The 23,156-nt window shown below is 28.6% G+C and overlaps 1 protein-coding gene and 1 long non-coding RNA gene across 3 annotated transcripts in view; both read left to right on the top strand.

Annotated features, from left to right (window-relative positions):
* Window positions 1-23,156, top strand: part of LOC114804671 (uncharacterized) — a 90,010-nt gene that overhangs the window by 15,828 nt on the left and 51,026 nt on the right. The gene's annotated exons all lie outside the window — the stretch shown is intronic.
* The window catches only part of LOC105217889 (serine/threonine-protein kinase meng-po), a 40,758-nt gene that overhangs the window by 4,209 nt on the left and 13,393 nt on the right, over window positions 1-23,156 (top strand). Inside the window, exon 1 of one of the 2 annotated variants that reach the window (XM_011193130.3) lies at window positions 6,462-7,396. The exons of the other annotated variant lie outside the window; for it this stretch is intronic. Coding sequence (XP_011191432.1) covers window positions 7,336-7,396 — 61 coding nt within the window. The 5' untranslated portion in view covers window positions 6,462-7,335. Of the gene's footprint in view, window positions 1-6,461; window positions 7,397-23,156 lie in introns of those variants that run through there. 2 annotated transcript variants of the gene reach the window in all.

The raw sequence follows: 23,156 nt of genomic DNA, 5'->3' as shown, positions 1-23,156 counted from the left end.
AATTTTTCCATAATTTAGAAAAAAAAAATTAATTTGTGTAAATCTTAACGACATTTATTTAACAAATACTTTATTCAAAAAATCTGTAATAACAACGGTACTTACTACCTTAAAATTGTCCATTAAACTAGTTAATAACTAGTAACAAATGAACTGATTGAGGAAACTGTTATATTCAAGAAGCTCAATCCATTTTCTTGCTAATTATTTTACAGTTCGAATAATTTGAAAAATATTTTTAACATTTTCCATAAATTTAAAACAATATTTATAAATTCTAACATAATTTGAAAAAAATAAATAATAAGTAATGCTATAATTTTACAATAGCATTATAAATCATTACAAAACACATTGAAAATATGTTGACGTAATTAAAAAATAAAAACATTTAATAATTTGACTTTTTTATCATAGTTTGAAAAAATATTTATAAATTTGTCATAGTTTTAAAATTACTTAAATAACAACCTTAGATAATATTAAAAAAATTACCATAATTTCAATATACATATATTTAAAAATTTTGCCATAATTTCAAAACACATTAAAAATGTTAACATAATTTAAAAATATTGTAATAATTATATTTTCCAAATAAATTAAAATTTTTGCCATAATAAATTTTTTTTTCAAGTTTTGCTATAATTTAAAAACGTATTAAATATTAATAATCATTTTATATATATTTAAAAATTTTGCAATAATCATAAATTTTGAAGTTTTGCATAATTTTTAAATTTTACAATATTTTACTATTTTACCATAATTTTAAAAACTACTTAAATAATAACCTTACATAATATTAAAAAAATTACCATAATTTCAATATACACATATTTATTATTTGCCATAATTTCAAAACACATTAAAAATGTTAACATAATTTAAAAATATTGTAATAATAATATTTTCCAAATAAATTTAAAATGTTTGCCATAATAAACAATTTTTGAACTTTTGCAATAATTTAAAAACGCATTAAAATGTTAACAATAATTTTCAATATATTTAAAAATTTTCTATAATAAGAAATATATTTCGAAATTTTGCTATAATTTTAAAATGTTACCATAATTTCGAAAAAAAATTGAATTTGTGTAAATCTTAACCACATTTATTTTACAAATACTTTATTAAAAAAATCTGTAATAATAACTGTACTTACTACTTTAAAAATGCCCACTGAACTAGTTAAAAACTAGTAACAAATGCAGTAGTTAATGAATTGAATCCTTTCACGAATCTCAATCCATTTTGTTGCTAGTTACTTTACAGTTAGGATATACATAATTTACCTACACCATACAACGGCTTAAATAACACTGTCGCTTGACGCTCCACAGGCAGCGCAGACTTGGTCGCCGTTACCAGCGGCGTAGCGACGACAGGATGCTTCGTTTCTTTTCCTTTCAATTCGAGTTATTTTTAGCGCACTCATAAGTACATATGTATTGATTGAAATAATGAAAATAAATAAATACATAAATATAAATGAAATACATATAATCGGCAGTAGATATACATATATACATTTGTAGATATATATATATTTAAGATATTAATACTCAATAGCTTGTATAAACTTACCTCCGTACAATAGCAGTCGTATGTACGTTATGTTATGTGTACTTGGTAAGTACCACGCGCAAGGCGGGTGGCCAGTTCTAATGTATGTCTGTATGTCGGTAGCAAATGTCATGCCGTTGACGCCACTTCTTCATATAAATAAATGTATTAAGCGCATTTATTGTATAATATAGACGTACGTTTGTATGGTGCGGGTTGTCACTAGTCAAAAATTACGAGCGCATGGAAGTGACAGCTGCAGTTTTTGTCATATTCCATGCTGTGATTTACGTCGTCGTCGCAATTTATGCAAATTCATTTACAACTAATCTACTATATAATATTTATTATTGAATACACATGTATTGCATCACTATATAGTTGGGGGATGTGATGTAAAATGTTTTTTTTTTTTTATATAAAAATAAATTTGCTTGTACTTTGTTTGAGTGCCTGTTTCTAGGATAAAATAATTTACAAAATAAAAAAAATGAAAAATAAATATTCTGCAGGAATTATGACATTTCTCTTTTTAAAAAATAATCCTTCGAGGGTTCGAAATTAAAATAAAATATTCCTATTTTTATATACGCACATTCGTTATTATTTCCTCGAACCCAATTATTAACATTTATTTTAATCCACACGCACGTGTCGCTTTTTTAAACCTCCTTCACACAATTTTAGTTGGAATTCTCTCAAATCACCGCCCCTTAAACATAGTCTATGCTCACCTTATAATCAAAGCGTATGACTTTTAATGACGCATCGCCTTATAAAAATAAAAATATCCTGCAAGTATCAAAGCAACACCCACATTCGAACATAATTAGAGGGCATTATCCCAGCGTGCTCAGTATGTGCGTTACCTTTATTCAAAAATAGATAATCACATGCATACATATATACTCGTACTATGAATATTCATGAGTATTAAGCGTCATAAGGCTTCTCAGGCAGATAGACATATACATATACATATAAGATTTCTAAATTTGATTTTTCACGTATTTGTCTATGTAGGTGGATAATTCCTTGTAGTAAAAACCTCAAATAGCTGTAGGTACTTTATAGAAAATACCAATTTAATATGGTGCAAATGAAAAATGTTTGGGTTTGTTTCTTAAATTATGGCTATTTTTAGAGGAGGTATCTCATGGAATCGCGGAATATATATATTTTTTATATAGACGATCGCAAAGGATTAAATATTGGGGAATCCCTTTTGGTTTGAAATAATCTTTTAGGTTATCTGAATGTTATTTTGAGGTTATCGATTATGACATAAACTCCCGTTTTCCTTTAGAACACCATACCATAGAAAAATTGACTTTTTTTAATAATAGGAAACCTATCATTTCAACCAACAAGCATATATATTTAATATTATGATATCTCTTTTACTGTGTAATACTTTTTGAGGTTATCTCATTATTATTTGAAGGTCATCTGTTAATCTGCGATCAATCTGTTCTGCCGCAATAACGCGTTTTTTTTTAATGCAATCTATTGAGGTTATATCGATAATTATTCTAAATCTAAGTCTTATCTTCAGAACGATTAGAAAGCGATATGTACGATTATAACGCATATTTCAGTTTAAAAACAAGTATTTAAAAAATATATCTAGCGATGGATCAATGAGAAACTAACCTTTTCCAGCTCCCTAGCATCAGGAAGCTTCCAGCTTCAAGAGGCCTAGTTTGAAGATGTCTCTTGTACTGAAAAATACATTTTGAGGTTGTTGGAAGTGGTCTTCTCGATTAATTTGTATGTTCTAATTAAGGTACCTATTTATTCGAGTATCATACATATCTTTTTTCTATCTAGTTTATTCAAAATCTGTTCACACTTTGCTATTGGATCCAGAAAAACACGTACCTTGTCAGTTTAATATTTCTCTAAAAAAATTTACCACTATCTATGCTATTTTATGTAGACTCTGTTCGAGGTGTGGAAAAGATTTCGGAATTAACTTTATATTACGAAATTAGGAGACTCATGACAATTACAAGATGTGTTCAAAAAATAACGGGAATTTTAAATTTTAAAACTTGTAATGATGCCCCAGTCTCTATATTCACTATACTTGACTCCGAGTGACTTTTTCCTATTACCAAAATTAAAGAGAATCTCAAAGGGCCGTCGTTTTACAAGCATACGCTAAATCTCTTAGAGATCCAAAGGCTATTCGAAAAATCGAGTTTAAGAAGTGTTTCGATGATTCGATGAAGCGCTGGATATACACTTATATAAAATGGGGACTATTTTAAAGATGACAGACAACCTAACTATAGTCAAATAAAGCACTTTTTTCAGAGATTAAAAATTCACGTTATTTTTTGAACATATCTCGTAGAAATGGCGAGGTATTCTATACTTATAGTAGATATAAACCGAACTAGTTCTGGAGTAGTCCTAAAATTTTAACTTACTCTCAATTCATACCACGATAACCACTATGCGGCTTTAACTACCCACTCCACAAAGCCACACAAACGTAAATACCAGCTACTCTATAAACAAATATACCAAAAATTTCCATGCAACCACGCTTTTTTCGGGTACACAACTCGCGCAACAATAGCGATAATCACGGCTAACAACCTACAGCAGCAACACGAGCAAAGCAAAGCAACAAGCCTGCTGCCTGCTGCCTGCCTGACAGCCAAAAGGACGTCAATGTGCGCCGCAATAAGAATAAACGGCCTGGCACCAAGCGTCACCGACGATAAAGGAAAGGAAAATCAACAAAAAAAGGCAAATATAAAATGACGAACGGAAGCAAAAGCGCAAAAAGGACAACCAAACTTAATAGCAACAACAGCAATCATAATAACAACCACACAGTTTGTGCCTATCTTCGAATAACCACTTGTATTTGTAAATTGTTGGCGTGTTGTTGGTGTGTGTGTGCATTTGTTGTTGTATGTGTTTGCCTTTCAGTTTTTGGTTTTTGTTTTTATTGTGCCATCGCTGCAAGTGTGTCATCACAGTGATGACGTCAATTGGGAGTTCACTTCCAAACGAATGACTGCTCCCGTTTACTGACATGCTAACATACACATATACACACACACACACATATATATATATATATATTTCTTAACAAATGTATTTTCGTCACACACAATGGCGCCTGCGGCGTCGACAGCGTTGTCAGCAGCGGATTTCATTTTACCATTTCGGTTTGCCATTTTCTACCTGTGGCTGATTGTAATCGTTGGCAGCGCAGTTGGTGTTGATTTCTGTTGTTGTTGTTGTGACTTTTGTACTCTCGCAACCTGTTGCACAGAGTATAATAGTTTTGTTCACCTAACGGTTGTTTGTGTCACCAAGAAATATAACAGTTAGATATGGTGTTATATATACATAAATGATCAGGATGTCGGGTAGATTTGAAATCCGGATGTCTGTCCGTCCGTCTGTCCGTGCAAGCGATAACTTGAGTAAAAATTAAGATATCTTAATGAAACTTGGAACACGTGTTACACACCTTAGCACTCTGAGGAGGTTGCTTTCGAAAATGGGCAAAATCGGTCCACTGCCACGCCCACAAAATGGTGGAAACCGAAAACCTTTACAGTGTCATAACTAAGCCATAAAAAAAGTTATGAAAATGAAATTTGGAACATAGGATCCCATTAAAAAAAGTGGGCGTGACCCCACCCCCAAATAGGTTTTTTGTATATAACTCGCAAACCAATAAGGCTATATAAACCAAACTTCCTTATACAGTTCAAAAATGAAAGAAATCGGATAATAACCACGCCCACCTCCCATACAAAGGTTGGATTGAAAATTACTAAAAGTGGGTTAACTCCCTAACGAAAAACGTCGGAAACACCAAATTTTACATAAGAAATGGCAGAAGGAAGCTGCACTGAGATTTTTTTACAAAATGGAAAATGGGCGTGGCATCGACCACTTATGGATCAAAAACCATATCTCAAGAACTATTTGACCGATTTCAATGAAATTCGGTACATAACACTTTCTTGACACCCTGATGACACGGGTGGAATATGGGCGAAATCGGTTCACAACTACGTCTACTTCCCATACAACTCAATTTCGAATTCCATCTGATACGTTTACTTTATAATGTATTCATAAGGAACCAATGAAGCTAGCGGAATAAAACTTTACACAAATACTGTATTTGAGCTGTGACATCACTTGTGGAAAAATTGTCAAAATCGAACCATGACTTTTCAAGGCCCCTGATATCGAATATGAAGAACTCAGTGCCTAAGGGTAATTTTTCACCGAAAATATAAGTAAATCCCTCAGATATTTTTATGTAATTCATTCCCTCTGAATTTTTTTCTTATAACAGTTTCTCTCTGTACCTGAAATGGTAAAAATCCGGTCATAACTTCCCCCAGATCCCATATACCTAATTATAAGTAATATTAAATTAAGTGAGCGTATAGTCTTCGATACATTGTATCTTGGTGGTGAAAACGAGTGAAATCGGTTTAGGAATTACCTCAGTCCCCGTATACTATTTATGATGATTTTCGTTATTCTATTGAACTTTATACCAAATATATGGGTCGACTTGTGTTACCTTAATAAAATTACATCAATAAATAGCGAGAGTATAAAATGTTCGGTTACACCCGAACTTAGCCCTTCCTTACTTGTTTCCTTTGTTGTCGTTGCTGCTGTTGCCTTTTTACTTTTTTGTTGTAGTTAGCAAATCCTTACAGCGCTATGGGTTGCCGCCTTTGTGTGGCAGCCTCAGCGAGCTTATGCTGCAACCCGCTGTCGTCATTTTGTATGTAACAGTAAATATAAAAGTTGGTGTGTATGTGCAACAACAAAACCAACTCATTTCTCTCTACAGCTAGGCTTTTGTCCATGTTGTATGTGGCACTTCCTTGCTTGGCTGCATTGTGCTGCGGCATGTGCTTGCTTATGCCACAGTCTGGCTATTATCCTCGTCACAGTTCTCAACGAAAGTACTAGCGCTGCAGTAGTGTTGTGTACGCGGCTCGTGTTTGAAGACACACTTCGTGCTCTCGTGTTTGAGATTCTTAACGCTTTTAGTGCCGTGTAATTTGTTTGCGATTTTCAACTTTTTTTTGAAAAAGTTTTTTTTTTTCATACAAAAATTACTTTAAATCAATGTCAAGTGGCGTGTGGCAAGTCTAACGCTACGCCATACATACATACACATAAGTGTAAAGCATACACTCGCCTCGTCTCAAGTGGTTGCTTGCGTGCATGCGTGGCGTGTGTGCGTGTTTGTTGTCACGTTCGTGTGGCTCCTGTTGCACGGCTGATTGCAACGACAATTTGCCGTCACTTGCCGTTGGCGTTGCGGTCATACAACAACAAACACTAATATTCTGAGTTGTGCAGCGCATTCCTGTTTTCTTCTAACACACAAAAAAAAACAAAAATAACAACAAAGACAACAAAAAATTTTAAATGCGCTCCATAAATTTATTAAACTATTTACTTTGTTGTTGGTGTATTATTAAATGCGGCATTAAAATTTTTTATTAAAAGCATATTTCATATTGAATTGCCTAATTATCGTGGACGCGTGTGTGTATGCGCATAGTTTATTAATTTGACTGGTTTATGTCTCCGCCAACGGTGTCGCAGTCGTCCGCTGTGTTGTAAATAACCGTGAAAAGACACTTGTGGCGCGGCATAATACTGCGCACAATAAAAGCGCTATTAAAACGCTTACATTGTTGTTGCGGAAGCGCGCTCCATACACCCAGACTCACACATAAATATATAGCAAAAATGCAGTGGCTGCTGTTGAAGCATGTGGAAAAGTCTTTGGCTTATGTGAAACGCATGAAAGGTGAGGGACGCATATTTTTTTGTAAATTTATTTTATTCTCTGCTGTGCTAGACAGCATGGAAATGTGACATTAATTATGTCGTATTTAAGGCAAAATGCTGCACCGTTTTGTTTATGTTATTTATGCTGCATTTTACATGGATTATGTGGCTTGTTTTGTAGTTTATTGTACAGTTTTGAGAACTGTAAGCAAAATTAGGTTTATTTTTTGATTTAGAAAACTATAAAAATGTATATGAGATATTTTAGGGTTTGAAAAGAGTTTCTTAATAATTTCTTTTTTTAGTTTTATTCTATATTTTTTTAAACTATTATATTATTATTTTTTATTTTTTTTATTCGATCTGAAGTTGTGGTATATTTAACTATTAAAACATCTATAAAATTATTGTGACTATAAGTTTATTTTAATTTAGAAAAATTGACAAACAAGCGATTTATTTCGATTTTCTAATACGATTTCTCAATGTTTTTTTTTAATTTTTTTCACGATTTTTTTCAAAAATATTTTTGAAAATGTCTTTTAAAATGTTAAAAAAAAATTTTTTTTTGTTCGAAAAAAATTTTAAAGCAAGCTTGTAGTATATTTAACTATAAAAATTTACTGTGATTATCGGTTTATTTCAATTTAGAAAAATCGATCGAAGCGATTTATTTCGATTTTCTAATACGACGTCTCAATATATATTTTTTTTAATTTTCTAGATTTTTTCAAAAATATTTTTGAAAATATTTTTTTAAACGTTTTTAAAAATATTTTTTGTTCGAAAAAAATTTTAAAGCAAACTTGAGTTTAAAATTATTGTTTTCAAAGGAAAATACATTAATTTCAAGTTTTATTACTTAACATTTTTTAATTCGAATTGAATTTGTTGTATGTATATTTAACTATAAAAATATTGATAAAAATTTATTTTTTCCAGAGAAAATTATTAATTTTATAGAGTAACAATAGATTTATTTTAATTTAGAAAAATTATATATAATATATTTATTTCGACTTTCTGATTTGTTTTTTTAATTTTTTTTTCCAAACATTATAAAAATAATATTTTTTTATTTGAAATAATGTTTTTAATTCGAAATTAATTTTATAGCAAACTTACTTATAAAGTTATTGTTTCCAAAATTTTCCCAAAATTATTATATTATAATATACTTCTCTACATTCGAAACTTTGTTTCTTGTTATTTTTTTATTTTTAAATAAAATATTAATAATATATATTTTAAATATTTAAGAATTCGATTGAAAGCACTATTTTGTAATTTCAGAGTTCGATGCTTAAATTCATAATAATTTTCGTAAATTTGTTTTAAAGTAAAATTTATCAAAACAATTATTTTTAATAGTTACAGTTTTTATTTATATTAATTTTTTTTTTAATTCGAGATTACACTTCAATAGTTAGGTTAGGTTAGGTTCGATGTCTGTTCACCAAAACGAAACACACTTTGACTATTGAGGGCATTCCTTTGTGATGTCTAAAAATTTACTTCCTTACTTAAATTTAAGAATCGACAAAACGCCTAGAACCTACCACAAACCATCCGCTAATTCGTGAGGATAAAAAAGTGAGATCTAGTAAACTTTTGCCTAGACCTCTCAAAGGCAGGGCATTCCAAAAGGAAATCTTGTGATGATTATGTCTCATCCTTCTCCAAGCAGCTTCTGCAGCTAACATTCGGTAATAGTTTTAGTTTGACCGCATGCATCTCAATGGGACAATGGCCAGTTAGAACTTCTATGAGTATGAAAAAATTGATCTTATTGAGGCCGAACAGTTCCCTTTGCCTCTTGCCGTTTACTTTGTGCTAGGAGGATCTAGCAATAGAACATGTGTTAGTGACTATCTAGCACTTACTCAGCTCAGTTGATACCCATCCATCCAGAAGGAAATTGCAAGAGGATAGTGGTGTGCCTACTTGGTCCTATTTCACTGTTGGTGCGACCGACGTGCTTAGCCTAGCAAGCTCATTACCATTGCAATGTCCTGCGGTTCCACTGTGGCCAGGCATCCAAAACTAGTCTGATTGTGAAGAGATAGCGAGGATTGGCTTTCCTCTACCAGCCAAGAGCACACGTACTAAGTACTCATAAAAAAATATTTTTAGAAAAATTAATTTCTACAAAATGTTCAACGCTTCAAAAAAATCAATTCATCTGAATAAAAACTTATTTTTAGAAAAAATTTAATTCTAAAAAAATATCTAATACAGTGGAACTTTGTATAAAATTTGATTTCTAAACGTTATTGCCAATGCTAAAGTTAAATATGGAGATCTCCGACTTATAGCAGTTCGAGTTATGGAAGTTCCACTGTATCTTCAATCAAAATTATTTAATTGGTCTGATAGATTATTTTTAGCCAACTTTTCTTTCTAAATAATAAATATTGCTTTCCAAAAAGAAACAATGTCTTGATTTTACAGTACCCAATACATAAGATATCGGATGAATATTTATAAGTCCAAAATTTAATATATATTTATTTATACTTTCCTAAAAATAATTAATGTCAATTAAATAATTAATGTCAAAGGCAACGCAATACTTTTATGTAGAGAATAAATAATCAACCTCAACCATTCGCGTGATTATCAAAAAACTCATTAATATCAAGTTTATGATAATTACAAGAAATATAGAATGCTTTGCTTAATAAAGTTTACAGCTCTCATTGTCGCTTTCCCGCAGTGCACCTGTGCACCACTGCGTATGCGTAACTTTTTTTCTATGTTAATGCAAATGATCGCAAATAATTATTTGTATAAGCTATTTTCCAAAACTGACACTGTGTACAAACATATATTGAATGCATATTTTCAATGGCTCCCAGCGGGCAATGTAACGCACCCACTGAGTACGCATAGCCTTCAAAAAATCATTAAAAAAGAAATCGGCCAATAACCGACTGCACGGTGTCTACTGAAATGATCAAGCATAATTTATTGCCTACTTCAACATAATGCTTACTACTTTGACGTCAGCATAAAAAAGAAAATGAAAGAACATATACAACAAAATATATTTTTTTTTACTTTGTCGAATTTCTCAAACAGTGCGCGCGCTATTTGGTATTATAAAAATTTGACTTGTAAATTGTAAAAGTGTCAAAAAGTGTCAACATTATCTTACATACATAAACCAACTAAATTGAGAAAAAAGCAATGCGAAAAGAAAACAACAAAACAACGCAATTTGTGTAATGCAATGTGATTTTAATGGGCCACTTGTGACGCACATGATAGCCTTTGACAAACAAAAATAAGTATAAAATCAAAACAAAAAAACAAAAGAAGTGGAAAAAAACACTAAAAATCAGAACAAAGCAAAACAAAGCAAAACACATTTGAATACACAAAAAGCATATAAAAACACTTGTGAAAAAGTGAAAAATATAGCACTTAAACGGCCGGCATTATGCGCGGCGCGACCAACTGGGCGGCAGACGCAATGAAGTCGCCAACTCTTTAATTTGTCTGCGGTTAACTTGCGATGCTTTTTTTTTTTGTATTGTATTGGCGTCGACTGCTTTTTGATGCGTGAATTTATGTTCATTTTTGAGTTTGAAGTTTTTAGTTTTGTTATTTAAAATTTTTATTTTATTTAAAAATATATAAAAATCTTACACTTCTCTATATTTAGTGAAGTTCAACGCCTAAAAATACAGAAATAGCAGCGTCTAAATTTATTTAAAACAAATCGCACGCACACCTTATCACAGACGCATTACATGCCTGCGTATTTTTAAAAGTATTCATTTGTCTCTGCCAGGGTTGTTGGTCCCTGCGTCTGTTGGTCCGCATGTTCGTACGGTCGTTAGGTAGGCCAATGGGTTCGCTATGTCGGTTGTTGGCTCAAGATATATATAATTTAAAAATAAATTGCGAAAAAAGTGAAAGCGTGAATGCGTGGGCTGATTGTCGCACAACTGAAAAATTTTTATAACAACAACAACAAAAGCATGAAATAAATTTGATTTAAAAAATGCTGATTTGCATAGCTTTATATAAAATATATTTTTATATGCATGAGATTGCAGCAATGTTGAAGAATATGAAAGGGAGATAATACAAATATAAAATACAAACAGAGAAAATAAAATAAAATAAAATAAAATAAAATAAAATAAAATAAAATAAAATAAAATAAAATAAAATAAAATAAAATAAAATAAAATAAAATAAAATAAAATAAAATAAAATAAAATAAAATAAAATAAAATAAAATAAAATAAAATAAAATAAAATAAAATAAAATAAAATAAAATAAAATAAAATAAAATAAAATAAAATAAATAAAATATAATAAATTGAAAAATAAAATAAAATAAATAAAAAAATAAAATAAAATAAAATAAAATAAAATAAAATAAAATAAATTAAAATAAAATAAAATATAATAAATAAAAAAATAAAATAAAATAAATAAAAAATAAAATAAAATAAATAAAAAAATAAAATAAAATAAAATAAAATAATGATCAAATAACTGAATAAAAGATATTATAAAAAATAAAATAAGTAAATTATAAGAATTATTTAGGAATATAATAAAAGAAATAAAAATTATCTAAAAAACACAATATTTTAAAAAGTATGTAAAATATAAAGTTAAAAGTTAATTTTAATTATTAAAATTAAACTATATACGATTGTAAAAACTATAGCAAATTAAAAAAAATAAAAATTTAATAATAAAATATTAAATATTACATTTATAGATATATTTCGGCTATTAAGCTACTAGCTTACATTGGAGATGATCGGAGACAATTTAAAGAGTTTAAAGGCAACATTTGCCAGATAACAAAGTTCACATTTTTATTTTGGTACTTAAACCAAATTTTCTTTTTGTTTCTTCTTTTCTGTTTCTATTTCATTTTGTATTTTTTACTACTTTTTCCTCTTCAAATATTTTATTTATTTTTATTTGTATTACGCTCTTAATGCCGAACATTTAAACCAAAACAATATTTCAAAATTCGTGGGCGAGTGAGAAGTAAATAATGATAATAAACTGAAAATGAAAATGAGTAAAGTACATATACTCTCCGATACATTTGTAGATAAACATCTTCCTTTGGTTATATTTTGTAAGCAAAAAAAAAGAATAAATACATATATATTTTTCTTTTCTACGCATTTAGAGAGCAAACAAGTATATTCTGTATGCGCTTGAGTATCGAACTTTTTGGACAGTTGACTACTGTTATGAGTCTACAAAATTCAACAAAATATCACGAGTTTTTGCTGTTGTCTCAGCAGCAAAACTGTCGCGATCGTAAATTTGCGCTGACAGTGATGCGAAAAAAAATGTAAAAAAAACCTTTATACATATGAAAATATATAGTATTTGAAAATTTTGTCAATAGCCTTCGGTGGCGGTGGGCGTGTTCTCTGTTACGGTGAATATTGCACGTATAATCCATGTTTCGCCATATACTTGTATATATATTTGTTTTTATTTTAGCAATGTTCGATCGCAGTTTGTCGCTATGACGCTGACAGCGCTTGCTGATTGCTCTGATCGGCAGCACTGCCGCGTTGCCAACTGCATGTGTAATTGCTGACATTAAATTGACATGTAATTGAGGTGGAAAGAATATAAAATAAATACATACATATATACAAAAATTAATAATTTATGTGAACGCTGCTGGTTGGCTGCAGGCGCGATACGCGAAATTGACAGTATTAGTCAATTAGAATAAATCTAATTTGGACATGTGAAGAGCAATAATATTGGCTTATAAACAGAATTAGTAGTTTGGGAGGTTAGTAGTTTGTATAAGTGACAATATGTTATTAACAGAATTTTTATTTTTTTCTTATATAATTTTTATGAAAGTTTGAAAAATTTGTATCTAAAAAAAAAAATTGCAAAATTTTGAAAATCCGATTTTTGTTAGTATTCAAAAAAGAATCTATATTTATATACCATATACAATGCATATCAATCTGTTCTCGTTCTGCCATTGAATGCCATTTTGGCGGCACTTCGAAAAGTAATGGTAAAAAAATTCAAAAATTCAAACAATCAAATATATATTTGTAATTTGTATTTATTTATTTAATTATTTCTAATTTTTTTCATTTTTTAAAATAATTTTTATTTTTTTTTAATTTTTTATATACAAAAAATTATAAAATATTATTTTTATTTTTTAATTTTTTTTAATTTTCCTTCTATGTTTTACACATTTTTGGCACACTTTTCCATACTCACACATACCTCCTACCTTGTTTTACAATTTGCAACAACAAGTTTTACTATGCCAACCTCCAGTTCCTGGAATATCAATACGTTAAAGCGTCAAAATCAAATTTCAAACCAACCAATCGATAAATATTGCAAATGTTTATTACATATATAGTATATTTCGAAATTAAATTTTATTTGTTTTTTCTGCGGTGTTTTGCTGGTCTATTAGATTTCTAGCGCAAATAATTAGCAAGCAGCTAGTAAACAGCTAGTATTGATTGTTGTTGTGTATTGTTGATAATCATTACTAAATACATATAAGTTTTATATATTATGACGCTGTTTTTATCTCATATAACTGACGCGTGGGCGTGAAGTTTTATTTGTATGTATATGTATATTTAATTTTTAATTTTTTTCCAATTTTTCATTAGTCAACACTGCCGCCCGCCTGTCTATTTTGTTTTTGAAGCAGTTTATCATTCAGTGCTTGTTTATTTGTAATAAACATTTTTCGCTTATTTTCATATGCTTAGCATTTGATTAGCTGCTATGAGATGTGATGACTAATCGATGAGCGCACTTTTTTATAATTTTTTATTCTTTAAATTTTGAAATGTGAAAATCATTTATTTTACGCAAGCAGTCGATTGATTACGTGCTGTGAAAATTGTATTTTGAATAAAAATTCTTTAAATTATTCACTCATTTGTTATAGTGCATACAAGCTGGGTTAATTGGTATAAAATGTAGCGGTGTTCGATTCGGCATTTCTATCTCTCCTCGCTACACTCTTATTGCAAAATTTACTTGGAAAGGCTACATTAAAGTTAGCGAGTTGATTTCGTTATAAGAGAGTATGCGAATACCTTTTTAAAGTGGTATAAACTCCAAATTCATCCGCATAAATTTTAGACCAGTTTAACCATTGTGAATGGCTTCAACTAACAATCAAAAAAGATTAGTCAAAGGTCATTTTATTGATTTTAGGAACTTAAGAATTGAAATCAATGATAATTCCTTATGGAGAAAAAGCTTGAAGGCTACTAAAATGTTTTTCGAAGAGAAGAGAGAATAAGTATGGCTTATTTTAATATGTAGAAACGCATATAATCTAAAATTTTGCACAGTTTTGAAACCTTACCTGACCTCACTAACCTCAAACCTTCATCTTTCATGTCACTTACTCACACCAAAAATAAAATACAAAATTTATTTATATGCAGATTAAGTAATAAAAGAAAAATCCACTCTTCAAACGTCTTAATTAAAATTGTGTTAAAAATAAATTCTCACGCTAGCGTGAACAAAATTTCACATGCTCATTTGTATGAAATGTAGCATTTCAAAGATAATTTAATTACAACATTTCTTTTGCGCTCTTTTGGGTTTACCGTTAAATTTGCTAAATTCTTCAATCATCTAACATCTCTAATAAATATGCAGTATATTGCCATAAAGTGGGATTAGCGTTGATGAATTGTTGTTTAAAAGCATACACGTGTATGTTATAAATGGACGAGACAGCTATTTTTTAATTAGTAATAATTTCAGATTTCATTAATTTATGTGTGATATAGTCTTACTTTATTTGTTGTCGTTAATTTGTTTAATTTTCTCTACACGTGTGCGACTAAGGTGAAAAATATGCCAATCAATGGTGATTTACGATAGCTTTGAAAAAAGAGTCACATGATTTTTTTTTATACTATCTGCTAATACCCTGTAGAGATTTTTGTAAATTATGTACTGTTGCTCTCTTAGTAATTTTAAAAGTATTATTTCAACTGGAAATTTAATTTATAATTCACTTTATTTCATCAAAATCTTTAGTATTAATTTCTAAATACTAAAAATTACCTATCGATAGTTTACGGGTAATAATAAACTGTTCGATTCGCCATCTCTCTATTCGCTGCTCGCTTAACAATAAATGTACATGGAATATTAATAGAAAAGTTATCAGGTGGAATTCGGTACAAGAGACTACACGGATAAATCATGAAAGTGTTATAACTGCTATCTTCAGTGCTACCAAGTTTTGTTTTACACATTTTATACCTGCTTTACAATTGTGAATGCCTCCATATGACAAATAATTCTTAAAAATGAGACAATGAAATGTTATAGATTTCAACTTGTAATAAATTAGAATCGTTTATAGAAAACGTAAAGCATGGATCATGTTCCGAGGGCCGTCAGTCTGTTTGCACATTTGGTATAGTTTGTTCGATATGACGCTACTCTCCTACGCATCGTGAATCGAAATTAGCTTTTGATATTTCACGTACGTGAAACAAATTCTCACCCGCGTCAAGCTATACACATTTTCCCTGCAGGGAAACAAGACACAAGTTTGCTCATTTCATATGCCTACGTGTATATTTTTTATGCCATCGTTTTTTAGTTTAAAAAGCAAGCAGTCAGACAGCTGGGGCACGCGCCAATTAATCGGGTAATAAAAACTACTAAATGTTCTATTGATGAGAAAAATGAAAAAAATATATATTTTTTTATCGTCAAACTTGTGAAATGTTTGAAAAAAAAAGAAATTATTAAAAAAAAATATTAATATATAGGATAGAAAATATTTTTTCTGAAATTTGAGCTGCTTTCCATATTTTGAAGGAAAATCAAAGACATGATGTTTTTTTGCAATTTCACATTTTACTTATTATTTTTATTTTTTAATTAAATTTTTTTTTTAATTTTTTTTTAATTTTTATTTTTTATTATCTTGAAATATATTTTAAAAATTATTCTAATTAAAATATCTCAATTATTTTATATACATTTAACTCATATCTTATTAGTTAGCAATCTACCAATTGATGCCTACTATTTTTACCCGCGTATACTACATAACTAGATAAATTATTTGCAAACAAATGACGGTGATTTCGTTTTGATAAATATGTTTTCAACTTTTTTTGGAAATGTTGATTTCTCTACTTTGTTGATTTGCGTCAATTATTGACGTATTTTATACTCAATGCATTTGATTCATTGCGGAAGATGTTTATAGTGTAGGTAAACTGATGAAATAATTAGTGTTGTTTGTATTGTTAGTTGATAATTCTGGATTAGCATTTTGTAAATTATTATGTGAGGTATAAAGTTCTGTTATCCTTAATGTAATTATTTTATTATTTTTCTTGATTGGAGTAGTAACTCCCCAGTTGGGTATACTAAGTGAAAGTTATTCTTATTATGTAAATTGAATCTGCAAAAAATTAGATTCATAGAGGCACAAGCATTAGGTGTAGATTAGTGCTAATCAGCATGTTCATGAAAAGGTGTAGGCGATTTCTGTTGTGAAAAGACTTGCTCAACAATTGATGCCACGTATGATGGAGATCAGTGCCAAAAGACAAATAACATAAACAAAAAATGAAGAAATCTATAAGAATATAGAGCTACATATACATAGATTAACCCAATGCATGTATTCTAATTTTATAAAATAATAAAAAAAAAAATATTTTTAAAAATAATTAATTTTTTTACATTTATAAAGTTTAACCGTATAAATTCGAAATCCTGGAAGTGAAATGTAATTCGAACTCTATAAAATCAAAAAATAAATTTTTAAAAACAAAATATTTTTTTTTATTCATAAATTTTAAACCCATAAATTCGAAATCCTGGAATTAACATATAATTTTTTTTAATAATAAAAAAAATAATTTTTTAACTATTTATGAATAATTATATCTTCAGTAATTTTTTTCTTATTTATATTTCCTACTATATATTCATTTACATTCGAAAATATAATCAATGAGCTCAAATCGAAAATCCGCATAATTCCTGCACATGCAACTTATAAACTTACATGTGCAACATTTCAACATCGTACAACTGTAAATACGCATTTTATATACGATCTAAACACAGTGTATTTATAGGCAGCAACAACTGCAGCATTTCCAAAATTTTGAACAGGAATAGTTTGTTGAAACTAACAGCGGGCAATTGTGGATATCACAAAAATACATACAAATATACATATCTACATGCATGTTCTCTTGTTTACAACTCTGTTTGCATATAGAGCGTACATTTGTTTGTATGTATATTTTCGTTTGAATTAATATGTATGTACGTGCTTACATCTAGAGAAGTGGGCGGGTCAGTGTGCGTTGTGTTTTCGACAAATCAATATTAAATACGGCAATCGTAAATATTATTGTAAAGCCATACGTTATATGCGAGCCCACATATACATATATATGTACAAACATACAACATTTGCACATATTTACTCATACATACTGAATAATTGTGCATCTGCAATGAATTTGAAATTTGATGAGAGATTTCCAGCAGCGCCGCTTGTAGTAGATCTGTTTGCACTTTTCAACTCGATGACAGGTAATGCATGTAATTGAATTTGATTTGTCGATTTCCGTATGCAAATTACTGCAACAAATATGGGATTTAATCGCACAAAAAAAAATGAATTAAAATTTAAAAACAACAACAGTTTTGAACCTTTACATATAAAATTTTTGATTATTTTTTTAATGTAATTTTATTCATACATGCCTATGCACTGCTACACTCTCTCTATAAACCTATCAATTATCAAAAATTATTGCATCCTTGCTATTGCAAAAAATTCAATTTTTATGATTATGCTTCACCATAATTGCATAACTCATTAGCGCTTATTACTTTGGTAATAAATGGCTATTATGAAATCGGTTTGACGTTTGTTAACCGGGTAATTAGCGCATAATAAAGCGAAAGTGTTTGGTGAAGGTCAGTGAAAATTATTATTGACAGCTGATTGTCACCAAAATGAGCAAGTGTTTATTCATCTATACGAATAATCTACAGATAATACACATGAATGTAAATATGTGTGTATGTAACTCAGTATAATGCTTAAATGATAAACAGGTCATTGAACGTTGCACGCATGCGAAAAATTATTTCACATTTTGCTTTGACATTAAGTTATATTTTTGCCAAGTTGAAGGTGTGAAGAACAGTTTATTTTAATTTTTGAAATAAAGAAATATACTCCGTGAATGTAATGCATCAAGTAATATGTTATATTTTATTGGAAAAATTAAATATATTAATTTTGGATTTTCTGAATTATAGAATTCTGAAATATTAGAATTAGAGAAAAAAATATTAAAAAAATAATTAATTTTTTTTTATTTTTTGTTAATTTTAATATTTTGAGTTTAGATTTTCAAAAAATTTTAAAATTTTTAAAAATATTTAAAAGATTAAATTTTGTAATAAAATTTCACGTAGTTTATTGTCAATTATAACAACAATCTTAAATAAATAACTTTTTTTTTTTTATTTTTTTGATAATTTTAATATTTTGAGATTAGATTTTCTCTAAAAAAATTTATAAAAAAAATATACTTTTTTAATTATTTTTTTTTTAAATATTTTTATTAACATATTTTTTTTTGATTTTCCGAAATAAATATTTTCAAAAATATTTGAAAGATAAAATTTTGTAATAAAATGTCATGTACTTTATTGTAAATTATAACAACAATCTTAAACGCATTGAACCATGCAAAAGTTTGGAGGACACTGATTAGCATTTGGCAAATTAAAAGAAAAAAATTACTAATTATTGGTAATAATTGGTAATAATTAGGTAGTTTAGTAATAAAATAATTTATATTATGAATAAAGTCAGTTCTGTCAACTCCAATTAGAAGGCAAAATAATGATTCAGCTTTGTTTTTTTTCCGGTAGGTGGAACCTATGTTCCAAAATATATTAAAGTTGAAGCCCCACTGAGTAGTTTCCAAAATGCTTTTTAACACATCGAACTTCTAACTGCTATGTTTTAAAATTTGAATAGGTGGCAACCCTATTTGACAAAAATATGTTTTAAAACCGTTAGAAACAGTTAAAGTCCCTTTGCGTAGTTTCTGAAAGCCTTTTTTAACCTATTCCTCATTTTTTCTAATTATATAGCTATTTTAAAATTCTGATAAGTGTCAACACAATTTTAAAATTTACCCTCACTGAGTAGTTTACGAAGACTGAAATTTTGATAACCATAAAATTAATATATCCTACAAAAATCTTTTAACCGCAAATATCCGTTGAAATAGAGATTCAGTTTCAAATTTTCCCGGTAGATGGCAACTATGCTTCAAATTGTAAAAAATATAACTTCTCTGAAATTTTTAGATTATTTTTTCTAAACATTACATCATATTTTTTTAAATTTATCTATGTTTTATAGGTGGCAACTCTGTTTTAAAAAATATTTAATTTAAAGATTTCCAGAACACTTTTCATTTCATAAGATATATCGAATTTTTTTCATGCTTTGGGTGAAAAAATATATATTGTGAAAAATTTGAAAAAATCTCTCATAAAAATTTGTTATATATATTTATAAAAATTCTAAAAGCTGTATTTAGTGTCAATTTTAGAAAAAAAAATAAAATTTGTGCTGACCACATACAATCACTAAAACATATATATGTGTGTGTTCATTTAATATAATCAATATTTTCCTTACATTTTCTGCTTTCACTTTGATATGGCATAACAGTCAATTTTTCATTTCTACAAAGACGTCGTAGCGTAGTTTAATTGATTTGCCAATTACTTTCGTTTCCACGCGCGCGAGCGCACTTTTACTCCGCTACTTTGTAGTCATCATATTGTGGTATGTGTACATTAATTTTGCTTATGGTCAACGTGTTATGAGTGATCGTGACCCAAAAATGCATTTCTATTGTTGTTGTAAAACACAAAATAAAATATAAGTTTCTGCTCATGCACAACTGACTATTTTTGGCTATAGAGAAAATTTTCAAAAATAAATGCAATTATTATTGTAAATTCATATTTTGATCATGAAATGCGGTGGTAAAATAAATAAACAAAAAAATTTCTCGCATGCGAGTTGCATGTGTAGTAGGGATTTTGCGTCGTGACAAAGATTAAGTATACGCCGTGTCGTGCCAAGCGGTTAAGCGACGCACATAGTAGGCGCAAAGGAGGCGAAATATATAATACATATATGCGTGATTTATGTTTAACGAAATTATCATTAATATCAGTGCTGTGACTGCGTCTATGTTGAATGGGTTCAAAGCACTTGAGTGCTTTGCTACTTTGACCGCTCCCCACACCTGTGCAACATTTCGCAGTAATAAAAGTGGAATGCAGCGATCACCAAAATAAAAATGCCTACATGTACTTGGTGCTCGTAAATATTTCAAGTGTTTAGCCGAATTATTGCGATTTATTTTTGGCCATAAATCAATCATATATTTGCATTTCAATAATCCATTAACTCGCACTAATTGCTATGTAAATGGAAAGCAGGGAAAAAATTAAGCCGAGAAGGATTGGAAAAGTAATAAAATAAAATAAAATAAAATAAAATAAAATAAAATAAAATAAAATAAAATAAAATAAAATAAAAAAAATAAAATAAAATAAAATAAAATAAAATAAAATAAAATAAAATAAAATAAAATAATATAAAATAAAATAAAAAAAATAAAATAAAATAAAATAAAATAAAATAAAATAAAATAAAATAAAATGAAAAAGGAAATTAAATAAAAATACAAAAATATGAGAAAGAATAAGTAAAAATGTGCACCTTCATTAGACATATGTACATATCCTTATTATGCCATCATAATCGATCACATGATTAATTATGATTACTCATCCACCAAATGGTACACAGGAACAGACAATAGATATATATGTATACTATATAAATTTTTTGCACACATGGTAACGTTCAAAAAAACAAAAAATGGAGAAAATCATATTGAAATGAAATAAAACAATTAGGCGCCAAATGCCAATACAATTAGGCGTGTGTTGAAGGAAATGTTCAAAGCGAACACTCATATTTCGCAGTGCGTGCAAATTCGTTGGCGTTTCACATTTGTGAAAATTCTATATTTAGCTCCACACGAAAAAATACCAATAATTAGTTATGAATTGTTATGTAGCCACACGCAGCACAATTTGTTGCTTCTACTAATTGAAAAAATAATTCTCCTATTACTTTGTAGTTGTGTATTTATTTATATGAATTCACCGAAAGGAAAGCAACTTTCGCTTGATTATTTTAATAACGAGTAAGAATTATGCATGCATACATAATTCAATTGGGTAAATAAATATGTTGGCAGGTGGCGGTAACTAAATGGTAAAATAAATATACATACATATGTTTGTATATGTCTGCACTTATGTTTATGTAGACATTAAGGAGTGGTAATAAAATTCGCTGGCTTTTTTGAACATATGGGAAAAGAAACGAAAGTAAAATTAAAAAAATATAAAAATGGGAATTAAAAATTAATTAAAAATAAAAAATATTATTGACAATAAAAATATCTGATTATATTGAAAATGTGCAAAAAAGCAAAAAAATAAAAAATGAAAAAATACTTTAAAATTATTAAAAAAAAATATATAAATTTTATATTTATTTTTTATTGTATGATTTTTCTTTAATTTTCTCACTTTTATTGGGTACATTAATAAATTTTTTTGTATCGGAATTCACTTTTTAAATAATATTATATAAAATATAAATAAATAAACAAAAATAAAATAAATTATCTATAATATAAAAAAAATTTTTTTTAGTAAGAGTTTAATTTTTCTTAATCAACTATAAGACTTAAATTTTTCTTCGCTTTATTTAAATTTTGTACGTCAATAGTTATACAAAAGTGGTAATTAGTTATTAGTAATAATGATAGTTAAATATACCATAAAAATATAGCCTATATTTAGGAGCTTAGGCAATATTTTTTGAAGTTCTTATTAGGCAACTCAAATGATTTATTTTTGAAAAATGTATTAAACATTATTAGTCCCAAATAGTTTTGCGGTCATTTCGGAGCTAATATTTAACCTACCACACTATTTTATGCAATACAGTTTGTTCATTATAGAAGAATCCATCATATACTATTACTCCAAAAAACGTTGCCTACATTTAGGAGGAAATTATAAAACTTTAAAATTTTTTTAGGCTTTATTTAATTAAACTAAAAACTCAGTCGGCACTTGGTCTTCAAGCTCCCTTATGGTGTCCACCACAATACATTTATTTTATTTTTTCATTTCCTCTTCGAAATCTAATGCAACTAATGTATTACATACATGAAAATGCACACTTTTTACAAATCCTCCAACAACAGCCACTTCTCATGTTCAACTTTTTGCAACCTTGCCAACACTTCTTAATTCGAACAAGGCAAGCACTTAACACTTATGTCTCAGGTGCTTTCCACATGCCTGCATAGTGACCTAAACTAATTTATGTCATACAGTTAGCACGTGATACATGTGGAAATGACTGGAGAATGCTTTTAGAAATTTTAAGAGACTGTCACTCAACTAGAAGTGAAATGATTTTTCCGGCTGAGTAGGCTTGTAATATGTACCCTGTAGGGAAAGCTTAAAGAGCAGCTAATCCAGGTCTTCCATCATCGTGACTTGTGAGAGATTTCATTAATTTTTTTAAATATAATTTTTTTTTAACTAAAAAAATTAATTGTTCTAACAACTT

This window comes from Zeugodacus cucurbitae, chromosome 3, assembly GCF_028554725.1.
Source record: "Zeugodacus cucurbitae isolate PBARC_wt_2022May chromosome 3, idZeuCucr1.2, whole genome shotgun sequence".
Lineage (NCBI taxonomy): Eukaryota > Metazoa > Arthropoda > Insecta > Diptera > Tephritidae > Zeugodacus > Zeugodacus cucurbitae.
Note: the sequence above shows the minus strand (reverse complement) of the source record. Positions and strands in the feature narration are given on the sequence as shown.